This window comes from Myodes glareolus, chromosome 24 (assembly GCF_982192425.1).
Source record: "Myodes glareolus chromosome 24, mMyoGla1.1, whole genome shotgun sequence".
Taxonomy (NCBI): domain Eukaryota; kingdom Metazoa; phylum Chordata; class Mammalia; order Rodentia; family Cricetidae; genus Myodes; species Myodes glareolus.
In genome coordinates, this window is record NC_142049.1 from 10,328,339 (window position 1) to 10,355,115 (window position 26,777).

The window sequence follows — 26,777 nt, forward strand, 5'->3', positions numbered from 1 at the left end:
AGTTGAGCACATGTCCTTGTGGTATGATTTCAGCTACCGTGTCTTAAATGAACCTTTGAGCCTTGATGGCCAGGCATCACCTAAGACTATGGGCAGAGCACCCTGTCCACTGTCACAGGTGTGACATTAAATAGTGCTGGTTTACAGTGAAATGACTGAGTTAGATTCTGTATTAGATTTCTGATAATTATCTGATGATGTCAGATAAATGAGTTGTTATATTTAGTTGTTCACCTTAGTTTTGATCACTTAACCACTGAACTTCAAATTTCACAAATAAATTCTACAATTATAAAATAAAGTTTTTCATTTTTTCTTTTTTGATCCATAAGGAAAAACAAAAGAAATATATGTGTATATACCCATACAGATTTTACACATAGTCATAAAATCTCATATATTTATTTTTCTATATAGGTTCTTCCAATAATATCATACCGACCAAATATGGATTCTTTGAAGTATCCTTAGGCTACTTCTCTCAAAGTCTCTGCTGCAGCTTGCACTGTGAAGGCTGCGATAGAAATCTGTCTCTTCACTTCTCTCCAGGCCTTAGAAGGGTCCACTTTGCTTTCAATATCAAAAAGGGCATCATAAATGCCTGGGAATGACTCTCCTGCATACTTGTTGTGGCTGCTTGGAGCATAGATGATATGCCTGTTGAAAAAAACAGATTTCTGTCCATTCGTTGCACAAACAATACAAGAGAATGAGGGCATTGTATTCAAACTGCATACTCCTTATTTTCTTACTTGACTTATTCACTTGTTACCTAAACTTAAAATGTTATAATCCTCAGGCACATTAATTTTTACTTTTAATGGACAACTCAAAGTGCTTCAGAGCTAAACAAATAACAGTAAGGATAGTCACTGTGAACTGTTTTAAGGTTTTAAAATGGTGACTTACACCTTTTATAATCACTGAAAATAAACTGTATAATGTTGATAACAGTGTTCTCAGAGGAGGAAAGTCATCTGAGATGAGAAGTGATAAATGAAGTAGTCTCCAAGCACAGTGCCAGTAAGTGATGATCTTTACATTATCCTCCTTGTTCAGACACATCATGACATCATGCTTGTAACCAGCCTACTGTGCACTAGCTTCAACTTTTTATTCTTTTGGATAGATGGATTCATACTTTATAAGGGTTAACATAATGTTCTGTTTTGAATCAAAATGTAAATATCTCATATGCAGGATATCTGATAAGTGGTCCCAATGAAAGGATCCTTCAAACTCCAAAGTAGTCAGGATTCACAGGTTGAGAACTACTGGCCTATCAGAAAAATGTCAGAGTCTTCTCATTCTTTATTAGAATAAACGCAAATACCCTTGGCCCAGGTTCTAGTAGAGTCTTCTTGCTCCCCTAAAACTGGTGAGCTGAACAGCAAGTCTCCATATTTCCCCCAGCATGCCTAGCTCTCATCAAATAGACTCAAAAGTGTGCTTACTTTAAGGTTTGATTCCCAAACTCTCCCACATTCAACCTTCAAACTAATTCCAAAGGGCCATGAGCCTCAGTGAGATTATCACAACAGCAGCTTTCCTCTATTACTCACATTTTCCTTGCTGTGACAAAATACCTCCCAAAATCAGCATAAGGAAAGAATGGAATATTTTGTCTCACAATTTAAAATTACAGTGTGTTATAATTTAATAAACAAAGAGAGAGAGAGGGAGAGGGAAGGAAGTCATCATGTAACAGAGCTCACTTGGAGAGTTTTTTATTAGGGGAAAAGACTGGGAAAGGAGGGAGGGGAAAGGGGAGACTCACTTCTGCAGACAGAGGCAGCAGAAGAGAGGAAAAAGCGACAAAGAGAGATAGGGAAGCAGAGAGAGGGAGAGAGAGACAGAGACAGAGAGACAAAGTAGATGGAGACAGAGTAGCTGAGAGACAGAGAGAATCAGCAAGGTAGAAAGACAGAGAGGGGCAGAGAGAGAGGAGGCAGGTCGCCCACCTTTTAAAAGTGAGCATAGTTGTAGTGATGTAGCTGATGTTGTCAGGACCCTGAGCACGTCAGAGTACTACCTGAGTACTAGCAAGTGCATTTTACCAGGTGACGGGGGTAGACAAGCATAATGCCCAAATGCTAACAAAGTCTGTTATGGTACGAGACTCATGACAACAGAAGTGTGGGGCAGATGAGTATATTGCATTCACAGTGAGGAAACAGAGAGATGAATGCTGATGATCCGATTACAGTCCCCTTTATTCCATCCAGACCCTGTGTCATGATGACACCTAGGCTCAGTATGTGTGCTCTTGAATGGGTTAAACATCTCTGTTAACAACCTCACATCCAGAGGTTTGTCTCTCAGGTGATTCCAAATCTCATCAACTTAACTCTAACTACCACAGTTTCCAACAATTCAGAATGATTCTGAGTAAAAAGAATAATTCTCGAGGTATCATAGTACTTAATTTCAAGTCACACTACAGAGCCCACAAAACAATCCATGGATAAATGGGACATAAGAGATGAACCAGAAATAAAACCTCACATTAAAAAATATGACAAAAATATTCATTGAGAAAAAGCAAATGGTTAAGTAAACTAGATAAAAAGAATAAAACTATATCACTGTCTCTCACCCTACACAACAAGCATTTTATGAGTCAACAACCATAATGTAAGACCTGAAACCTTGATAATGATAAATATAGGGAAAACATTTCAAGGTATAGGTATAGACAAGGATATTTGAAATAAGGATATTATTATTGCTAATAAATAATGCCAAGAACTGCCAAATATTTCTTAAGGAAAATTTCAATGTTCTGTGCAGTAGAGAAAATCCAAATGAAAGAAATATTGATGAAATTGGAGAATATCTTTCTTAGTTAAACATCCAACAGAGGATTTTTATCTAGAATATATAAAGAATACACTCATTTAACACCCAAACCCAAACAACACAGACAACAAATGAGCAAATGAAATAAACACACTGGTACACAAGATAAGACATAAATATCCAATAAATATATAAAAATGAAATTTTTATAAATTTATATAAACATATAAATGATATTTATCAGGGAAATTTCAATTAAAACACCTTGGTATTCCATCTCTCCCCAGTAACCAACAAACACAAACAAATGCTGATGAGAAAGTATGGGGAAGGGAACATTTATACAGTAACGGTTGCAGTGTACTTAGAACAATTACAATAGGGATAAATATGAAGGTGCCCCAATAAACTACAAATAGAGTTACCATATGACTCATCTATTCCACTTCTGGGTGTAAGCCTGAAGGACTCTCTACCTATGGCTGAGATAAATGCATTCCAGTGCTTACTGTAGCACTATTTATATTACAGCTCATAGTACCAGCCTACTTAGCTGTCAGTGAATTAATATAAAAGTGGTACGTATATTCATGAATATATATATATATGTATAATTCATGAATATATATATATGCATAAAGTGTCATTCTCATAGGTCTGCTTGTATATGTTACTTGGCCCCTTTCCTTTGCAGCTCTTAGTATTCTTTATTCTGTATGTTTAGTGCTTTGATTATTATGTGCCATGGGGACTTATTTTTTTGGTTCAGTCTAGTTGGTGGTCTGTAAGATTCTTGTGTCTTCATAGGTATGCCAGTTTTTAGCTTGGAAAAGTTTTCTTCCTTGATTTTTGTTGAATATATTTTATTTGCCTTTTAGCGGTAATTCTTCTTCTTCTATCCCTATTCTTAGCTTGGCCTTTTCAAGGTGTCCCTGATTTCCTGAATGTTTTCTGTTAATAATTTGTTGCATTTAACATTTTTCTTGACTGATGAATCTATTTTCTCTATTGCATCTCCAATTCCTGAGAATCTCTCTTTCATACCTTTATTCTGTTGGTTATACTTGTATGTGTAGCTATTGTTCATTTACCCATATATACATATACATATGTATATTACCACTATACAGGGTTATGACTCCATATAGTGCATGTATGTATGAAAACAATGGCATTTTGTCCAGCAACCAAGAAGAATGTAATTATGCTGTTTGCTAGAAAATGGATGCAACTAGAGATCATCACATTAATCAAAATCAAGCATACACAAAAGGATGAGCTACACTCGCTTTAATTGTGGGGCCTAGTATTCCTTAAAGACAAGTAAAGTGCAGAAAGGACACTGGAGGAATAAAGAAAGCCAGTGAGAGGGGACAAGGGGAAAGGAATCATAGAGCAGTGAATGAGATTGGGATGAAGAACAAGGTGTTCATACTTGAAACAAACAGATTTTACAGAACCTAAATCTGTGTACAGTGAAATTAACTCACTAAAAATATTTTGATCATTAAAAATAATGAGCTATGATTTTTTTGACACAAAGTGATTCTATACTATAAAATATTTTTTCCTTACCTGTAGAAAGGCCTGCCTGGTAACCCTAAAGGATCAATGAATGCACGTTCCAGATACATCAGCTGGTCATTTATAATTCTCAGTGACATGGGGCTAAAACATAAATTAATAAAGTTATACGTTCAGGAAGCTATAAATACTACCTGACAAACTATAAGTCTTTAATAAAATCAAGCTCACTGATATATTTTAAATCACTGTAATATGCAAATTAAAAATATCAGGAACATTACACAGACTGAGCATGTTGTACTTATTTATTTAGGAATATTGTATTAACAATAACAAAATATGAACTCTGAAAAAAAGAGGGTTGTAAAGAGATTAGAGAGAGGAATGAGAGGGTAGAAATGATTTAATTATCTTACAGAATTAAAAAACAAAAGTAATAAATAAAGAAGAATATCAGCATGCATAGTCCTCATGTTTCAGAAATCCCATAAAATACTATCCAAATAAAACATGAGTTATGAAACATTAACACGCTGGTGGTAACACACGACAATAACTTTGATGCACAGGAAGATGAGAATTAACCATGTGTATATAGTTATTGTCATGCTTTTTTTTTCACCTTAGAAAACCTAACATTATAGTCAAGGAATTAACAAAAACATTTAAATGTGAAAATCTACTAGTATAATTAACTTTATGAAAATTAAAAATATTAAATAAGTGACAATATATAATGTCCTTATTGATAAAAATAAATTTGTCAAATATATAATCCTTAATTTGTATTTTTATCAGTATTCAAACATCGTGTAGAAAACACACTATTATGGAGTTCATATTCTCAATGGAGATTATCGGATTGATTTAGAAAGTTATCATTGTTAATAAAAGTGAATTAATGCAATTAAAAATCTACCATCAACCTCCCAAATAGCTCAATCATTAATTATGAAATACAGTATAACTATGTTATGATATAATTAGTGAATGTTATAGTTTTAATAAATAGTTTTATCCATTAATTTATCAAGATTTTCATTTTATATTAGTTTTAATAATAATTATAGTTCCTCACTCTTATAAATGCTTTTATAGCAAGTTTAACTTCAGAGAAATTCTGAACATTATACAAGGTTATAACTCCATTTCATAAATTAAGGATTTGTTTGACGAAGTTTATAATTTTACAATTAAACAGTAAACATTGCAGCTTTTATCAAATTTGGCTTATGGTATTGGCTTTACACAGAATTATTCCTATTTGTTCAGCACTTCTGAAAACAATGATTTATCAGTATTTATTATTCCTGAAACTATTTTTTATTGGAGTTGGAAAGGATCATATGAGTATGCATATAATGACTTTGAACATAAGTAGAGAGAAGATTGCTCCAAGAACAAAAGAATTTAGTTGGATTATGATGCACAGGAGATGAGATAAAGAACAAGAGAAACTAAAACATGTTGGAGTCAATACTAAAGTAGGAAAGTGGTATGTAATGAACTGGCAGGAAAGAGGCACTGTGTTCCAGTTCCAACTCATGTAAGAACTAAAATCTCTGAATGCTACAGAACCCTCAACAAGATACATTAGAATGAAGACAGAAAACAGGAAAGCTATTTCTGCAACAAAAATGTAAAATAGTGTTATTTTCATTGTATACATATGCACATATATTAGACATAATTATCTCATATGGATATAATTTAATAAATGACATACTTGCTTTTATCCAATACTTGAAGTTTTTTGTTGAACTCAGATGCAGTCTCTGTAAAATTATTTACTGCAGAAAACAGTGAATCTGAAATGGAAATTCAAATTAGCAAAAGCTTTAAGAACATGATTTTTAAAGCACGTAAGTTGGCAATGCCTACAGTTTTAGCACTCAGAAAACTAACGCAGGTGCATCACCTCAATTTGAGAGTCTAATATCAGCCAGTACAAGATAGGCAAGTCCCATTTCAATAAAAGAAAAATGCCTGGCTTCTGTACAGTTCAAAATGTGCAAATAACATAAGAAGCCATTTTGTCTTTTATGAGGTCTTTTTATATTTTAACATATCTATGCTTTAAAAAGGTATTTTAAGAAAAAAGACTTATCAAGTGTAATAGAAACAATGATGAGAAATCATTAAAAGCACAAGATTGAATGTGAAAGATAAATTTCAACCTACCAAATGATACCGAATATTCCTTCATCTCTTGTGGATGGTTCATTGAAATGTTGTAGATATTTTCAGTATATTTTTTCAGAGCAACTGCATAATCTTGACAGTCAAAAGGAAGCACTAGAGAATTGGCCAGTTCAAACACCATCCCTCCTCGAACCTGGGCCACAGTGAGGTGATATTTAAAGGTTGGATCATAAAATTTTTCCACTAACTCATATGTTTCATAGACACTGTGGTAGAGTGGATAGCTTCTGACTTTGTTTGTTTTCTATGAAAAAGAAACAAAATACATCTCTTGTAAGACAGTTCATAACAATGGAAAGTTATTTATGATTTTTTTGTATCAAGCCAATTTTTCAGTGATCTGATGTGTATTTAATGATCTGAACTACAATGTAACAGGCAAAAATCCAAATATTGTCAGGTCTTGCTGATTTGGATGAATTTTGAGTAAAACTAAAGAAAGTTGAGTCCAAGATAAGTCTCACTAATGGAAATGATGAAGTGGATAATAAGTAGTCAAATCAATAAAACAGAATACATTTAATGGTAATCTTGGAAGTTCTAGACTGCAGAAAGCAATATGAGTGCCAACTGGAATGTGAATATATACCCATGAAAAACAGTGACAGACAACCAATAGGACATTGCTGCTTGGCTTTCCAATTCGTCCTCTAGTGCCAGAGGTATTTATTGAAGCAAAACTTATTAATTTAGTTAAATATACCCATACTTAGTACTTAAGAACTCATTAATTTAGACTTACCCAATTTTTAGTGTACCGTGCTCTGCCTGAAGCAATTCCAAGTCTTTGGAAAAACACTTCAAAATCATTGCCAGATCCCAGTTTGCTAATCCTTTCAGATTTAAAATTAGCACGATTAGTTCAAAGTACTAAGTTCATTCTATAAAGATCAAAGGTCAGTTACTAAATTATAGTTATACTATTACAAATGTGATAGCCTTAGATATACAGTTAAAGTAAGATATTTATTCTGCTTTTTTTGTAACACAATTCTATGGAGTGGTACTTTTATAAGTCACTGCTTTATTTAAGGATTTTGAAGGTTGGAAAATACTTTCCTTCAAACTATCTGTTTTATCTGTGTCTGTCATATATGCTAATGAAAGGAATCAGACATATTCAAATAATTAGAATATAAATTGTGCCTGAAAATTTTAATTTATTCATATTGTAGAGATTTTAATTTACAAACTATTGAGATAATTATTTCCCTTCTCTTGCATGTAAAGATTCAATCATGTAGTCATAGTTTTAATTTATCAGAGTAAACAAAATATATGTTACCTGCATGATGCTCAGGAAAATGATTATCTATAGACTGAGATGCGATAGATATTTGTCAGGAATTGTGTTCCATTTTCTCCATTGTGACCTTTTACATGAACCACATATGAGCATCATGTATCCTAATAAGCACCATTATTCTCCCTTTCCTCTAAAAATATTAAAATTAATTTTCACAATATACTTTGTAGGGACCATGTCATTAAAAGCTTGGCAGCTGCCTCTTGCATATAGATTGTCCAAAAATCAGTATTTAAAACTCACAGATTTAATTTCAAGCCACAGGGTAATATTTTATTGTAAATCTAAGTACTACATTCATTTGCCAGATGTCAGAGAATTTTGAAAGTTCTTTTTTACAAACAATTTTTAAAAAGTACCCTTTTATTTCCAACACAAGCCACGAAACAACCAAATTGGGAAGAAGAGCTGGGGTGTTTATGTACCTGGGTACTTCATTGGATTCTGGTGAAGGATTCTTTTCTCTCCAGCTGTCGTAAAGAGATTTGCCTTCAAAGCCTTCATCCGGGCTTTGGAGCTACACAAGTTAGAAAGAAGAGAATACTCACAAATCCGATGCATAAACTGAAATGTCCCTCAATGAGAAAGTAAAGAATTAGGCTACACTACAGCTAAACAAGAGATGAGAGTTCTACATTAGAAGTTGCTGTGAATTCCGGGACTTCTGTGAGAATGCCTTCCTGGTATGCTGGAGGTTTTGGGTTTGATGCCCAGCATAGGGAGTTGACAGTTACATTAAGAAATTTCTGAAGGGAAAATGTCTCTGCATGTGTAGGTGCAAGTGTAATGATGTGGGGTTCATATAAAAGAATTCAAAAAAATTATTAGCCAGTCATTTTCTGTGAAGGAACAATCGTTGACCTATTTGCCAAGATGGAAGGAAACTGCTCTCAAAATCATATACTGCCTTAGAAAAAGACAAGATCTTCTGAGTAAATTGTGAGCATGGCGATTATGAGAGAGGGTAGACGGTGAGGAAGGGAGGAGAGCAGAGAAAAATATAACAATAAAAACAATAAAAAAATAAAAATGAAAAAAGTCACATACTTCTTCGACTCTTATCAATAAACAAGTAGAGTAACCTTACTGATGGAAATAGTCCTGTTAATATTATGTCTTGCCAGGAGGATTGTTGAAGTCTTACATGATATATAATGAAGTCATTAAGTAACATAACAAAACACAATGTAATTAATGGTATTCTTCTGAACTGATTATTTGTTAAAATTGCGCTAAATACTGAGTTTGAAACTCATTATCTGTTTCCATAGGTGTAAAAATTAAACAAGTTAAACATGACCTATTATTAAATTTTAGAATAAGAATATATTAAGTTGTACCAGAAATATTTAATAAGCTAACCATAACTCAGGTTCCACACTTATTTAGGTTCAGTGTAAGAATTTATACAATATTTTATTTTATTTCATGCTTAATAACTGTCAAGTATATTGGTTCTCAACAAGGTCAGTTCAAAAACATTATTAAACACCTAAACTATTTTAAGTTTTTATACAAAAATGTAGAGGGGAATGGACTACACACTGCAGCAAATCTATCTATAAATAATGATGTGAGCATATATTAAATTTTTATAGCATGGAAAAGAATAAGAAGATATATCAGCATCTTCACCCATAAAATTCAAAGAAACAAATTATTTTCCTTACACATCAATTAACTCTCACTTTTCTTAAGAAACATACATTTTAAAATGGAATACTGGTTGCTCCCTTGCACGCTGGCAAGATCTCCCCAGAGCTGCTCCCTTGCACGCTGGGCCTGGACTGTGGGCTCAGTCCGGCAGGGGCAGCTCCGGTGCTTTGGGAGCCTGTCTGAGGACAGGCAAGCCCTGTCTCAGCTCAATCACATTCCTGGCCAGCAAGAGAGAGTGAACTTCTAGCAGACTTCCATTGGAGGAGGGGTGAGTTTTTCTCCTGGCCAGAGGGCTTCCTCTAGGAGGAATTCAGCCTTTCCCCGCCCCCCTCGACAATCTGGTCACCAGAAAGAGGCGACTACTCCCTGCGGAGCTCTCCTGATTCCAGTCCCAGCCTTTATCCAGGTACACCTTCCTCTCTTCCCCCCTTCCCTCTGGGGCCACAAGATCTCCCCAGAGCAACTCCCTTGCTCCCTGGGCCTGGGTTGTGAGTACAACCCGGTAGTAGGGAGTGCCTGTGTTTCAATAGACTGCCTGAGGAAAGGTAGGCCTTCTGTCAGTGAATTCCCTGCCCTACAAGGGAACCTGACCTGGTACTAGAAGATCCAGTAGAGAGCATTTGAAGGAAGAGTTGGGCAGAGCCAAGGCAAGAACTCCTCCAACAATCTAAAAAACAACATGAAAACGCCAGAACCCAATGACCCTACAATAGAAGGACTTGAACCTCTTAATTCAGAAGAAGCGGGAAAAAATGCCATTATAAAAGCAAAAGAGTCCCTTAAACAGGATATGAATAACTCCCTTAAAGAACTGGATGAGAAGTATAACAAAAAGATTGAAGAAATGAGTAAAGAAATGGATGAAAAATATAAAAAAAATCGAAGAAATGAGTAAATCCATGAATGATATATTGGGAAACCAAGAAAAAACAATCAAACAGGTAATGGAAACAGTTCAAGAATTGAAAACTGAAATGGAGGCAATGAAGAAAACACAAAACGAGGGCCGGCTGGATATGGAAAATCTAGGTAAACGAACAGAGACTACAGAATCAAGCAAAACCAATAGGATACAAGAGATGGAAGAACGAATCTCAGAGTCTGAAGATACCATAGAGAAAATAAATGCTCTGATCAAAGAAAACAGCAAATCCAATAAATTCTCATCACAAAACATTCAAGAAATCTGGGACACAATAAAAAATCCAAATCTAAGAATACTAGGGATTGAAGAAGGAGAAGAACTGCAGATCAAAGGACCAGAAAATATATTCAACAAAATTATAGAAGAAAACTTTCCCAATCTAAAGAATGATATTCCTATGAAGGTTCAAGAAGCATACAGAACACCGAATAGGCTTGATCAAAAAAAAATCCCCTCGCCATATAATAATCAAAACACAAAACACACAGATTAAAGAAAGAATATTAAGAGCTGCAAAGGAAAAAGGGCAAGTAACTTATAAAGGTAAACCTATCAGACTCACACCGGACTTCTCTATGGAAACCATGAAAGCCAGAAGGTCCTGGATAGAGGTACTGCAGAAACTAAGAGACCATGGATGCAAGCCCAGACTAATATACCCAGCCAAGCTATCATTCACTATCAATGGAGAAAACAAAATATTCCAGGATAAGAACAAATTTAAACAATTCGCAGCCACAAACCCAGCCTTACAGAGAGTAATAGAAGGAAAATTGCAACCAAAGGAGTCCAACATTGCCAGCAATGCTTACAATAACTCAGACATCTAGCGACCCTTCACGAGCTTAACTCAAAGAAGGGACACATACAAACTCTATTAATCAAACAAACAAAAAAATAATAATAGCCGGAGTCAACAACCACTGGTCATTAATATCACTTAATATTAATGGACTCAATTCACCTATAAAAAGGCACAGACTAAGAGACTGGATACGAAAACAGGATCCAACATTCTGCTGTTTACAAGAAACACACCTCAACCACAAAGACAGACATTTACTCAGAGTAAAGGGTTGGGAAAAGGTTTTTCAAGCAAACGGACCTAAGAAACAAGCAGGCGTGGCCATTCTAATCTCCAACAAAATTGACATCAAACTAAAATCAATCAGAAGAGATGGAGATGGACATTTTATACTCATAACAGGAACAATTCATCAGGAGGAAGTCTCAATCCTGAATATCTACGCCCCTAATATAAAGCCTCCTACTTATGTAAAAGAAACACTACTAGAACTCAAGGCAGTCATCAAACCACACACACTAATAGTAGGAGACTTCAACACTCCTCTCTCACCAATGGACAGGTCAATCAGACATAAACCTAACAGAGAATTAAGAGAATTATTGGAGGTATTGAATCAAATGGACTTAACAGACATCTATAGAACATTCCACCCAAATAGGAAAGAATATACCTTCTTCTCTGCAGCTCATGGAACCTTCTCGAAAATTGACCACATACTGGGTAACAAAGCAAACTTCCACAGATACAAAAAAATATTAGTAACCACCTGTGTCGTGTCAGACCAACATGGATTAAAGTTAGAATTCAACAACAGTGCTACCCCCAGGAAGCCAACAAATTCATGGGAGTTGAACAGTCAACTACTGAATCACCCCTGGGTCAAGGAAGAAATAAAGAAAGAAATTAAAGTCTTCCTTGAATTTAATGAAAATAAAGACACAACATACTCAAACCTATGGAACACTATGAAAGCAGTGCTAAGAGGAAAGTTCATAGCACTAAGTGCCCACCTAAAGAAAACGGAGAAAGCACACATTGGAGACTTAACAGCACACTTGAAAGATCTAGAAAAAAAAGAAGCTGATTTACCCAGGAGGAGAAGAAGACTGGAAATAATCAAACTGAGGGCTGAAATCAACAAAATAGAAACACAGAAAACAATCCAAAGAATCAATGAATCAAAAAGCTGGTTCTTGGAGAAAATCAACAAGATCGACAAACACCTATCCAAATTAATCAAATGGCAGAGAGAGATCATGCAAATTAATAAGATCAGAAATGAAAAGGGGGACATAACCACAGACACAGAGGAAATTCAGAGAATCATTAGATCTTACTACGAAAATTTATATGCCACAAAGCTGGAAAATGTAAAAGAAATGGACATTTTTTTAGATAAGTACCATATACCAAAGTTGAACCAAGAACAGGTGAACAATCTAAATAGACCTGTTAGTCGCGAAGAATTAGAAGCTGTTATCAAAAATCTCCCTACCAAAAAAAGCCCAGGACCAGATGGTTTCAATGCAGAATTCTACCGGAACTTCCAGGAAGAGCTAATACCTATACTCCTTAATGTATTTCACAATATAGAAACAGAAGAATCACTGCCAAACTCTTTTTATGAATCTACAGTTACCCTGATACCAAAACCACACAAAGACACAACCAAGAAAGAGAATTACAGACCAATATCACTCATGAACATTGACGCAAAAATAATCAATAAAATACTGGCAAACCGAATCCAAGAATACATTAGAAAAATTATCCATTATGATCAAGTGGGCTTCATCCCAGAGATGCAGGGCTGGTTCAACATACGCAAATCTATCAATGTAATCCATCATATAAATAAACTGAAAGAAAAAAAACCATATGATCATTTCATTGGATGCTGAAAAAGCATTTGACAAAATTCAACACCCATTTATGATAAAGGTGTTGGAGAGACTGGGGATGCAAGGATCATACCTAAATATAATAAAAGCAATATACAGCAAACCGTCAGCTAACATCAAATTGAATGGAGAGAAACTCAAAGCCTTTCCACTAAAATCAGGAACACGACAAGGCTGTCCACTCTCACCATTCCTCTTCAATATAGTGCTTGAAGTTCTAGCAATAGCAATAAGACAACATAAGGGGATCAAGGGGATTCGAATTGGAAAAGATGAAGTTAAACTTTCGTTATTTGCAGACGATATGATAGTTTACATCAGCGACCCCAAAAAGTCTACCAAAGAACTCCTACAGTTGATAAACACCTTTAGTAATGTGGCAGGATACAAGATCAACTCCAAAAAATCTGTAGCCCTCCTATACACAAAGGATAAAGAAGCAGAGAGGGAAATCAGAGAAACATCACCTTTCATGATAGCCACAAATAGCATAAAATATCTTGGGGTAACTCTAACCAAGGAAGTGAAAGACCTATTTGACAAGAACTTTAAGTCTTTGAAGAAAGACATTGAGGAGGATACCAGAAAATGGAAAGACCTTCCCTGCTCTTGGATAGGGAGAATCAACATAGTAAAAATGGCAATTCTACCAAAAGCAATCTATAGATTCAATGCAATTCCCATCAAAATCCCATTAAACTTTTTTACAGACCTTGAGAGAACAATAATCAAGTTTATATGGCAAAACAAAAAACCCAGGATAGCCAAAACAATCTTATACAATAAAGGAACCTCTGGAGGCATTACCATCCCTGACTTCAAACTGTATTACAGAGCAACAGTATTGAAAACAGCTTGGTATTGGCATAACAACAGAGAAGTCGACCTATGGAATCGAATAGAAGACCCGGGTATTAACCCACAAACTTATGAACACCTGATTTTTGACAAGGGAGCTAAAGCTATACAATGGAAGAAAGATAGCATCTTTAACAAATGGTGCTGGCATAACTGGATGTCAACCTGTAGAAGAATGAAAGTAGATCCATATCTATCACCATGCACAAAACTCAGGTCCAAATGGATAAAAGACATCAACATTAATCTGACCACTTTGAACCTGATAGAAGAGAAAGTGGGAAGTAGTCTACAAGATATAGGCACAGGAGACCACTTCCTAAGCAGAACCCCAGGAGCGCAGACAATAAGAGAAACAATAAGTAAATGGGACCTACTGAAACTGAGAAGCTTCTGTAAAGCAAAGGACACTGTCAGTAAGACGAAAAGGCTACCTTCTGACTGGGAAAAGATCTTCACAAACCCTGCAACAGATAAAGGTCTGATTTCCAAAATATACAAAGAACTCAAGAAACTAGACACTAAAACTCTAATTAACCCAATTAAAAAAAATGGGGTACTGAACTGAACAGAGAATTCACAACAGATGAACTTCGAAGGGCTAAAAAGCACTTAAGGTCATGCTCAACCTCCTTAGCGATCAGGGAAATGCAAATCAAAACAACTTTGAGATATCATCTTACACCTGTCAGAATAGCCAAACTCAAAAACACCAATGATAGCCTATGCTGGAGAGGATGTGGAATGAGGGGAACACTCATCCATTGTTGGTGGGAATGCAAACTTGTGCAGCCACTGTGGAAATCCGTGTGGCGCTTTCTCAGGAAACTGGGAGTCAACCTCCCTCAGGACCCAGCAATTCCACTCTTGGGAATATACCCTAGAGATTCCCTAACATACTACAAACGCATTTGTTCTACTATGTTCATAGCAGCACTATTTGTAATAGCCAGAACCTGGAAACAGCCTAGGTGCCCCTCAATAGAAGAATGGTTAAAAAAGGTGTGGAACATATACACATTAGAGTTTTACTCAGCGGTAAAAAACAATGACATCTTGAATTTTGCATGCAAATGGATGGAAATAGAAAACGCTTTACTGAGTGAGGTAAGCCAGACCCAAAAAGAGGAACATGGTATGTATTCACTCATAAGTGGATTCTAACCATAATTAAAGGTCTTTGAGCCTATTATTCGTGATCCTAGAGAAGCTAAATAAGAAGATGAACCTGATGAAGATTATTTAGCTATCCGCCAGGAGGTAGGAAATAGACAAGAGTCCCAGGTAACCTCGGGTGCATGGGGGGGTGGGAGGGTTGTCAGAAAGGGAGAGGGTTAGAGAGAAGGGAGTAGGGGAGGATTGGGGAAAGATCGTGGGACTGGGATGGGGGGGGAGGGAGGAAGGATGGAAATGGGATCAGGCAAGTATATACCTCAACTAAGGGAATCATTTTAGGGTTTACAAGAGACTTGATTATAAAGGGGATCCCCGGTCCAAGGAGAGATCCCCAGATGGTTCTCTGGACAGAGGAGAGGGTGCCTGAACTGGCCTTGGCCCACAACCATACTGATGAATATTTTGCATGTCACCATAGAACCCTCATCTGGAGATGGATGGAGATGGAGGCGGAGAACCACGTTGGAACACTGGACCTAGCTCCCTAGGTCCAAATAAGAGGCAGAAGGAAAGAGAACGTGAGCAAAGAAGGCAAGGGCAGAGGAAACCTTCATCTGACGTTGGATGGCGATACAGATGGAGACCCATATTGGAACACCGAACTGAGCACTCCACGGTCCAAATGAGGAACAGAAAGATGAAGAAAATAAAAAAAGTAATCAGGACTGCGAGGGATGCGATCACCCACTGATACAAGGGAACTGATATAATGAGAGTTCACCAAGGCCTGTTGGACTGGGACTGAACGAGGTCGTGATCCAACCAGATTCTCTGAATGTGGCTGGCCCGGAGCCTTTTTGAAAAGCCATTGACAATGACACTGGGACTTGCTTCCTCTGCATATACTGGATTTTGGCGCTCCAGTCTGTTTGGACTCTCACCTTTCCTGGACCTGGAGGGAGGGGGGAGGAACTTGAACTTCCCACAGGGCAGGAAACCCTGACTGCTCTAGGGGATGGAGAGGGAGGAGGAGAGGGAGTGGGGGGAGTGGGAGGGTGTTGGGAGGAGGGGCTGAAATGGAAACTTTTATAATTTAATAAAATAAATAAATAAATAAAATGTAATACTGTATTGTTATCAGTTTATCAAACAAATTTTTTAAATCTCTGCACATACTCTCCTGAAACAAAGAAAAATAAGCCTTTCAAGCATCACCTGTGCTAACCCTGGTCCAGCAGTGTTCTACAGATAATTACAGATGTAGCAGGAAGTCAGTGGTTCAAAGATGAACGAAACAAACTGCCAACCTTCATCGTCATTTGCCTTATATTACTGAACAGTGATATTTCTCTAAAATACTACTTTGGGAGCCTTTAAATTTCATATGCTGCAATGCAAGTAGTAAAATTGCACTGAAATGATGGAGATCTTAAATATCTACACGAAAGATTTCTAATTAACATACTTCCTATTTCTCTAGAGGGAACCATTTTTCAGGATTGAATTCCGTGCTTTGTATACAAAGCTTAGTGGTTTTATTATAATTCCAATGTGAAGTAACTTTGATTTTCTTAGAAATACATTGGAATTCGTAAATATATCCAATGATAAGGTTTTCTGGATGATGTTTGGGTTTTACAATACATTCCAGGACAGTTTCAAAAGTCTGCCTTGCGACTGGAATGCTTGTACACTCCTGTAATTCCAGCACTTTGGAGGCTGAGACAGGAAGATCTGGAGCTCAAGTCCAGAGAAATCTACCTATTAAGACCCTTTCTTAAAAGCCTTTCAGCTAGAAGTGCTGGTGCAGCCTCTCACCCAGCTTCAGTCCCCGTTTCTGTTAAGAGAGCTAGAACGCATATTGGTCCCTTTGATGGGCCCACAGATTGGAGTGCAAGGCAAAAGATAAGACAGGATCTACAAGGCATTGTTACCTCGTCTTTGTCCCAAAATGACCCTGCATTTTCTTCAAGACGTTGTTTCTCCTACAACCTGAATTAATTGATTTAACCATAAAGGAAGTATGAAGCAGTTATAGAGTACAGGATATAAAGTGTAATTTAAGTAACAGTGTTACTACAATGGCTGCTTTGTAAAGTTTATATATTTTTTTTATTTTTTGAAAATGAGAATTGTAGGCAGAGCAGCCTAAAGGATGCCTCACAGAGGTCAGGGAGATGAAAAGTAGTTTACAGAGAAGGAGTTGGTGAACTGTGAAGGTTCAGGGAAGGGAAAATTTATCAGATGAAAATCAAGTTGGCTATAAACAATACAATATATCGTATAATAATTGCACCCCAAGCAAGTATCATTTGCAGAGTTCCTGAGATAGGTTGTCTTTCTCCTTACCTCTTTTGTTAAGTTGTACACTAAGCTATGCAGCAGCGGTGTGCAGTCGACTCTTAAGGTGTAGTTTCCTGCAACAGAAAAGATAGAATAATTTGTTTTGTTTGTTATTTTTTTTCAAAGACCACTGCTAAACTTTACATAGAATGATCTCTTCAAACATGTGCTTAATGAAAACTCTAATGCTCTTCACCTTAAACTATAAAATCCAACATCTTTGGCTTTGACACGGTTGAAACTAGGCCTGAGGTTGGGGAGAGAACTAAATTGACAATCAGCTCTCCAAATCTTCACCTCAGACTCTACCCAAGACATAAAGCCTTAAGGATCTGACAAACCCTGTTACTTCAGAATGGATCAGTGTTCTACATCATATCTGCATGACTTCTTTATCCTTTGGATTAATGTTACATTCTGCGTGACCTCCCTCACTCCTCTATGTGACACTGCATGCTGCCTCCATCCCATACTAGTTGCTGTCGGCATCACTTGCCCTTGGTCTGTTTTTCACATCTTCACCTCCCTCACATATTGCCTAACTGTCTTATTACTTCTTTCCTCCAAATGCATTGTTTAAAAAAAAAAAACCAGCCTTCACATATGTGTCCGCATCATGAGATTCCTTCTAAGAATGTTATGTACCTTTTACTCTCAAACTAAAGGATTCATGTAACTGAAGGCTGAATGGTACAGACATGCAATCCCAACTATCAGGAAGCTGAAGCAGGATGTTCATGAGCTCTATGCCAGACAAAAAAGACTACAAAGTAAGAACTTTAACTCAAAAAACATAGACTACATATACAAATAGGAAGTGTAATTTTGGATACTCACATACATTTATATAAAGGTGACTTGAAAGGAGATGGTTTGAAGGCATTTATTGCAATTTAAATGCACTATTCCTTGTACCAAAGAATTACACTTGTAGCTCTATATTCACTTCAAACTTCTTTTAGAAAAGTGTGTATACATTAAAGAACCCTTGCTGTAGTATCAGTTACAGAACTAAAATGTAACTGTTCTACTGAATACACTACAAAGGTGGATGTATAATTTTATTTTTGTCTTTTTTTTCCTTTGGGATTTACTGTGGTTCTTGCTTTATAAGTCTAGTAAGACAATGTATATTCCACATATGGAAGTTTTATATAATGTTTTCTGAGTGAAAAGTAGGATCTAGAACCATATATGTGTGATATTAAACCAAAGTCCTGTTGGATCTAACAGGAGGTAAAAAAGTGTAATTGTTAGAATGGCTCTGATCTCAACCCTTCTCTAGAAGGTAACTTATGGGAAGTTATTTGACTTCTCTAAATCACAGCTTCCTCTTTGTACAAGAGATAATTTAAGTACTTACAGCATATGATGGTTACACTGCATACAGATTAGAAGGAAAGCGATTAAGACAGCATCTAAATCACTTCTGGAACATGTATCAGCTAATTATTCTGAGAGTTCACATAATAAAAACACTCTAAACAGAAGATGGCAGTTCTTTTGGAGAGAACAATAAGAGTTGTTTGTGTATTGCTTTCAACATTCTTTTAATTTAATAAATTTTATTTTTACAAAAGCATTAAAAGATAAAAACATCACTTTGTTGTTTGTTCTATGTATATGATTACATTTTACCATAAATTCATGAACACGTGGTTTATTTCATCTTTTTAGTAATGAACATCTAACCAAAAAAATGCAATAAAGTGAGGAATATGGTATCTCAATCACATTGTACCTATATGTATTTGTTCTTGACCCTAAAAATTATGATCCAGTTCCAAATTTAACATAGTTATCTAAACTCAGTGATATACTAAAATACCAAAGAGGTCTAATGTTTGAAATTATCAATAAGAATAACAGTATTATTTTGCACTATTTGAAATTTGTTATTTGGAGTATTTATTATGTAAGGCATACATGAGCCATATGATCGCATTTACTGTTGTATTTTTGCAATGTTAGGGAATAAATGGGGCATGCTAGGTAACCTCTCTGTCCCTGAGCTACATCTCCAACTCTTCTGATTCTATGATTTAATCAAGGGAAGAGTGATAATCACATTAGTGATTTATGAATAGTCACTGAATGCAAGTCAGATATTGTGGAGTTTGCAAACACTAAATCATTTTAAAAGCATGAGAAGAACCTTTGAGACAGGTATCTTTCTAGAGGTAAAGAATCACAAAGGAAGGAGACGGCATTCTATTGTGAACTGCACTGCCTTTGTCCATTAAATGAGAGGAGGAAGGAGAATTGACTTGCACCAGAAAGGCTAAACTTTGAAACAATAGTGCTCAGAAACTCAGATGAAGAAGAAAATGCAAACGTCAATGTGATGCCATCAAGGTACTATGTTGGCATGAAGAATTACCATTTTTGGCATGGAGAATTTACATTGAGTGTGTGCAAGTGTGCATGCAAGCATGAGTGCATGTGTGTTTGTGTATGTGTGCTAATGTACATGTGAAAATCAAAATACAACTTTATGCAGTCAGTTCTCACTGTCCATCTCTAAATGGGTTTCTAGAATACAACCTAGTTTGTCAGTCTTGCCTAAAAGTGCCTTGCTGGCTTAGCCATCCTATAGTCTCTATACTTAAATACGGCTTTCAAAAACAAAAGATTCTCAGTTTCATGACTTAGGCATTCAATAGGTAATAGTCACCACGTGTAAGGGAATCTGGTAGGGGAGGCAAAGTAAGAAATACTGTTTTCCTGGACCAGCACCGCACTACAGAGTGGGGAAAATATCTCTGAGTTATTTAAGCAGTCATGTCTGAATCAAGGAAAGAGGTGTGGAAACACCCAGAGGTATCCTAACTCCACGTTAATGGGCTGCCTTCTGTGCCGAGATGCAATTCTTCAACTAAACTGTGAACTCCGGAGTAACCAGGTGTTTTCTATCAAGGCCAACAATATTCACCTTCTATGGAAGAATCGGCATTTATGTAAGCCACACCACGTTCTTGGAGGAGTCTGGAATGTTCCTATAACAAGATATTTTAAAAGAATCATTAAGACTGTAAGAGTAATATAACTTAACTCCTTCCCACCCAAGGCACATCTGCCTTTCTTTGACATAGATGTTTAAATGAAGTTAGACCATGTGTTCTGCCAGTCTGGCATATAAAAGTCTCAAAAAAAAAAAAAACTTGGACTGAGAAAATATTGAATTTGTTCCCATTGAGAAAGAAGAGCAATGTCTGTAAAACTCTTCTGAGAGGATGAACTGCCGACATAAAAGAAGATGAAAAGTGAGTTGGAATTTTTAACCATGTAAACATCGATTTAGGAGTCTTTTCAGTATAAACATATTTTTAGAAATACTATCATTATTTAAGCAAAGGTGTTTTCCTAGATTCACAAAGACTCTAGAAAACCAGCTGTTTCCAGTTTACTGGCTGGGAAATTAACAAAGGAACGCTGTCCATAGAGCCAATTTCTCTTGTAGTATATTGCCACCTACTGGTAATTTTCACTAATTGCACATTTTTAACTAAAGTGTAACAAAGCGCTGCTGAGACATTTTGGGTCTCTAAAACAGCACATTTCTTGAGAATTTTGGTTATAAGAAAAAAATCAGAAAAGTATATGCCAGTACAAGGGGTTGACACAGAAAAATGTGGGCGTTCCAAGGCAGCCTGCACTAAATAAAGAGTCTGCAAACCAAGAAAACAATAGTAACAACAACAATGGTTGTATAGAGACAAACTGCTTCCTGAATATTCATAGGTTTGCCTGACACTGGGATAAAACTTTCTTGTGGAGAAAAACTTCACCTTGGCCAACAGGAATACAGCAGCTTTCCAGAGAAACCTGTAACACCTGTGTTTAACAGGAGTCACGTGAGCACGGGCAGCAAGGGGAAGCTGGCAGAGCAGATACCAGTGCTGCGTGGATTTACTTCTCTGTCACACCAAGTCAGTAATTCCAATGGAGTTACTATTCAGGATTCCTGGTAAGTACTCTGTCTGCCTCACTGTCTGCCTTATTTAACTATTCAGGATTCCTGGTAAGTACTCTGTCTGCCTCACTGTCTGCCTTATTTAATATAGAAGAGACCACAGGGGTAAAAAGGTAAGTGTAAACCGGGGCTTACTGTAGAAACTGAGAGTTCAGTGTAAGTACCACTTGCAGCTGTTTTGGGTGATGTAGAAGAAACACATTAGAAACTTACATGTAGTTTTATTTTGTATTTGGTATCCAGTACATTGACTTGCTAACTGTATTGCATTGTCAAAAAAGTAAATTATTTTCAAGAGTTGACATTAGACGTTTCTCAAAAAAAAATCAAATGAATCCAAATATTTAAGATAATTTGTTGAATTTTTTAAAAATCATATTTATTGATTGATTTAGTTTATATGGTTTGTAAGCCTGCATGCCCTGACACATATGTAGTGATCTGAGCACAGATTGCAGCTGTCAGTTCTCACCTCCCACCATCTGGTCCCAAGAACTGGACTCAAATTATCAGCTTGGCAGCATGTGTCTTTCCCAACTGAGTGATCCTGTTGCCCTCTTGTAGACATTTGAACAATGCTACAATCCTTTAGAATAATTAGGCATGTCCAACGTGTGCCTATGAGTCACGTGCGGCCAAGTATAGGTATGTATGAAGCCCAACACAATGTTGTCTACATGCTTAAAACCTTATGAGATGGTTTTTATTCAGTTATATTTAAGAAAAACTTGATTGTGTCATTCCTTGGAATGAATTTTGCCTACAGGACTTTATGTCCCAATATCAAAAGGTTGGACACACATGAGAGACATTTAGAAACACTCGAAGCATTGCCTGACTGAGATCACTTGTTATTTCTCCAAACTGCAGGAAAAAAAATCTCAACTGCTTTGCCATTTGGAAAAATTCATATGGAAGCAAATTGTCAACCTACCTCTGCCCACTCGGTAGAACCAAGAAGGCCAAATTCTTCCGCATCCCAGCTTGCAAACAGAATCGTTCTTCTAGGCCTCCACCCTAAAATACAGGTGGATCACACATAAACTCTGATAACGTGTATCACACACCCAAGACATGGAAAAGTCTACAAGATAGGAAAACCCAAGATGCTGTTGTCGTTTTTCCCACTTACAAAGTAGTGATGTGGCTTACATCCTTTCTTCCACAATGTCTTTTGGTATATTTTTAAAAAGAGTTTTGTTAAAAATCAAATAGTACACATGTGTTGCAAAAGGAAGGATGTAGCAAATAAAAGCCAAATGAAGTCATGAGATAGTCCCAATCCACTTCTCTATTTCTATTCAGTAAAGTTCAGGCCTCTTATTGATATTTTAAAAATGCAAATCAACTTGACGTAAGACTAAGCACTTTATTTTGTATTAAGGCTGGGCAAGGCAGCTCAGCATAGGGACTACATTCTCAAAAGTTAGTCAAAGAGTTAGAGATTGCCCCAGCTCCCACTGCTAGAAGTCCTGGAAGAAGGCCAAGCTATACAACTGTCACATATATGCAGAGTGTCTAAATAAGTCCTATGTGTGCTCTCTGGTTGTTATTTCAGACAATTTGAGGTACTCTGAACCCAGGTTATTTAACTCTGTGGATTTTCTTATATTGTTGTTGACCCGTCTGGCTCCTGCGATGTATACTATCATGTTATCTGTGAATAATGAGACTCTACCTTCTTCTTATTCAATTTGTATCCCCTTGGTCTCCTTTAGTTGTCTATTGCTGGAACTAGAACTTCAAGTACTGTATTAAATAGACACAGAGAGAATGCATAGCCTGTCTCTTTCCTGATTTTAGTGCAATTGCTTTAAGATTCTCTCTAGTTTGATACTGACTGTTGGCTTGTGTATATTGCTTTTATTATATTTATATATAGCCTTTGGTTCCCTGATTTCTCCAAGACTTTTATCATGAAGGGATGCTGGCTTTTGTCAAAAACTTTTCAGATTCTAATGAGATGATCATGTGGCTTTTTTTTTCTTTCAGTTTGATGACATGGTAGATAATGAGGCCCACTAGATGATGGTGGACGATCTTTTTGATGTCTTGAATTTGGTTTGTGAATATTTTATTGAGTGTTTTTACTTCAATGTTCATGAGGGAAACTGGTCTGTAATTTTTTTTCTTTAATGAGTCTTAGTGTGGTTTGGGTATCAGCATGACTGTAGCCACATAAAAAGAATTTAGCAATGTTCTTTCTGTTTCTTTGTTCAGCAGACACTTAGCAAGGCAACCCTTGACAGAGCAATTAGTAATCCTGTAATTTACTTCAGATTGTCAGAATATATATACATATTAAACTAATTAAAAATGATAAAAATATAATAAACCATCATTAATATTTGCACTGCTATTGTTATTAATTTATTGACATTATTGAGTCTATATTAATTTATTTGGTTTTCTATTGCATATTGCAGATTGAGAAGAGAGCTTCTTGTACACAAGACACATGCTCTAACATGGAGCAACTTCACACCCCTAAAATAATATCTTCACACTCACATTTCAAAAGATTACACTGAAATTTCCTGAATTTGGTTTTTTACTCACTGTTTCTCTTACCTTCCTTCTTCAGTGCTCCAAAGCTCCTCACAATTTCATGAACAACAGCTGCTCCACTCTGAGGGTCAATGCCACCAAAGACCCAGGCATCTCGGTGACCTCCAAGAATGACATATCTGTCTATACAACAGCAGCACAAGGGTAACAAACAGAGCAAATTGAAATTTATTCAAAGGCATTCACAATTCAAAATAAAAATACCAAATTTCTAAGGCTTAGAGTCTTTGCTCAGATTTCAGTATTGGTCATCTGTCTGATGAAATTATAAATGTGACTTAAAAATAATTCATTATATTATTAAAGTAATAAGCATATGGATAACAGGAAGATATGAAATTATCTCTGTTTACCTCCTCACAATGTTCTAATATCTCTTGCCTCTCTGTGTCCACTCCAGAGAACACAGCCCTCCCCTTCCTAGTTCTAGGCTACGTTCCAATCAGTAAGTGATCTTCTTTCTGTCTACTATAGGAAGTGGAAACTGCTTGTGCTGAAAGTTTGGTAGCAATCATTTCATACTTGATTAGATATTCATCATCCTTAAATGTTGTGCTTTTCTTTTAAATAATAATCTCCTTGTTGCTAGTTTCTGTGTATTTTGACCACCTCCCCCAAATCTAAAGTTTACCATGGTCCTTGCACAAAATGATCATCCAGTAAGATTCAGTAAATCTTGGATGTGTATATCCACATGAATATGTGTTTTAGTACTTACAAGACTTAATTTTATAAAACTCTTGATTCTTAAAAAATAGCCTGTGTTTACTCATAGCATAGAACAGAACATAATGTCGATTTCAGCATTTGGAAGGAGATAACATAAAACTGAGCCTAAATCCAGCCTAATCTCTCTACTCTGAGATCTTGTTACAGAAAAACAAGTAAGCAACATGTTTGTGAAAAATATACTTGACTTAATTATACTATTTATGTTAATAATAACAATAATCAATTAAATCCTAAGTAATGAAAGCCTAAATTTAAAGAATCAAAAGACATAAAATAGGTTGAATTCTCCAACCTAGTCTCAATCACAATGTATACAAATCACACTTAAGGAAGGCCCCATTCCTGGCAGTAAATGGCTAACAAAAACCAAACTTGTTGGTAGTTTTGTGACTTTTTTGTCTCATACTGTTTTGTCTCATACTGTTTTGTCTGTGCATTTTTTAAACTTTTCTGATTGTTTCCTTATATATTACACTTTCTGATTCTGTGGTGTTTTTGGTGTGTGTGTACCTTTGAGTGTCTATCTGCGTTTGTGAATGTACTGCTCATGCTTCTTCTTCGACTTATTTTTTACTCTGTTTATTTTTCTTTATTCCCTTATTTTATTTTGAGTGCTTGTTTTATAAAGGAAGAAAGAAAGAAGGCATGAAGTTGTATGGAGAGAAAGGTGGGGAGAATCTAGTAGGAAATTAGGAAGGGAAAATGTGATTAGAATACATTGTGTAAATTATTTTTTCAACAAATAAATAGTGCAGTTTATTACTCACAGTCATCCTCAGACTTTCCCGTTTCTTTTCTTGCAACACATATGATGATATACTATACCCGTAATGTCTTACTCTGTGTTTAGGTAACTTTTATTAGGGCAGCAACTTGAATTCTTAGTTCATTCTGCACCCAGAGTAGTAGTCGTATATGAGATTTGATTGACCAATATATGCCAAATAAATGCTCCTATTACCTGGTTCAATAGCTCCTTTGAGGGTGCCAATGACATTATAGATCCTTGTCACTTTACTGTAGGAGTGTATGTGGAGCTTGACTTTTCTAATACAAAGACAAAGAACACATTGTTTGAGAACAGTGGTTACAGATTTAACACACTTCTTAACTCTTTCATCATTATGTACAAATATTTCTAATTGTACACAGGAGAAAAGTAACATTTACTAATTTAAATAATATGACATCATTTTCCTATTCAACTTTTTGAACTGGGAGTCCTCTCTGTGAGCTGTGACTACCATTAATGAATAAAGAAACTGCTTTGGACCTATAGCAAGGCAGAACTTAGGTAATCAGGGAAAGTTAGACAGAATGCTGGGAGAAAAGAGGTAGAGTCAGAGAAGCCATGGAGCCACCGCCACCAGAGACAGAAGCGTTGAAACTTTGCTGGTAGGCCACGACCTCATAGTGATGCAAAGATTAATGGTGATGGGTTAAATTAAGAAGTAAGAGTTAGCCAATAAGAAGCTAGAGCTAAGGGGTCAAGCAGTGCTTTAAATAAGATGGTTTCTGTGTGATTATTTGGGGCTAAGCGGCCAGGATCAACCAAGAGGCTCTCTCGTCCAACAACTTTTAGTTTGATTTCTTGATGGTACTAACTAGGCTTTACATGTTTTTCATCTTCTAGAAATGTCTTCTTTTAAAGTTGTCTGTATAAAAGGATTATAATAACTTAACTGTGTTGAAAAGTTTCCAGCAAAACCAGGTCCCACATTGTAAGGCACTTTGAGGCCTCCCTTCCAACTGCTATCAGGGGGTGCTGGGCCACCCATATGTCTGTTAAACATGAAAAAAAATGTTAGTTGGGTAAACGTTAATATAGCAAGTTAAAACACCTAGTAATCTATTGTCTAGAGTATCTTCTCATAAGAGTTTCCATGAATGAACGACAGAGCAAAGTGTTTTGCATGTAATACCCACTGACCCTTTCTGCCACTCCTGTAAGGCCATGTTCACTATCCATTCTACTTTGCATATGAGAAACTTGAAGACAAAGTGAATTCACAGCAATGGCCAAAGTTATGGTGGTAAGATATATAGTTGATATTATTCTAATT

At 36.2% G+C, this 26,777-nt stretch overlaps 1 protein-coding gene across 1 annotated transcript in view; it reads right to left on the reverse strand.

The window, feature by feature from the left end:
- Positions 1 to 386: 386 nt before the first annotated feature.
- Positions 387 to 26,777, reverse strand: part of Folh1 (folate hydrolase 1) — a 49,130-nt gene continuing 22,739 nt past the window's right edge. Inside the window, exons 8-19 of the mRNA XM_048435223.3 lie at positions 26,398 to 26,496; positions 25,676 to 25,761; positions 23,986 to 24,105; positions 22,349 to 22,431; positions 20,374 to 20,437; positions 17,448 to 17,515; positions 8,260 to 8,351; positions 7,271 to 7,361; positions 6,508 to 6,772; positions 6,053 to 6,134; positions 4,375 to 4,467; positions 387 to 657 (exon numbers count right to left, since the gene is read on the reverse strand). Of these exons, the coding sequence (XP_048291180.3) occupies positions 468 to 657; positions 4,375 to 4,467; positions 6,053 to 6,134; positions 6,508 to 6,772; positions 7,271 to 7,361; positions 8,260 to 8,351; positions 17,448 to 17,515; positions 20,374 to 20,437; positions 22,349 to 22,431; positions 23,986 to 24,105; positions 25,676 to 25,761; positions 26,398 to 26,496 (1,333 nt within the window). The 3' untranslated portion in view covers positions 387 to 467. The remainder of the gene's footprint in view (positions 658 to 4,374; positions 4,468 to 6,052; positions 6,135 to 6,507; positions 6,773 to 7,270; positions 7,362 to 8,259; positions 8,352 to 17,447; positions 17,516 to 20,373; positions 20,438 to 22,348; positions 22,432 to 23,985; positions 24,106 to 25,675; positions 25,762 to 26,397; positions 26,497 to 26,777) is intronic.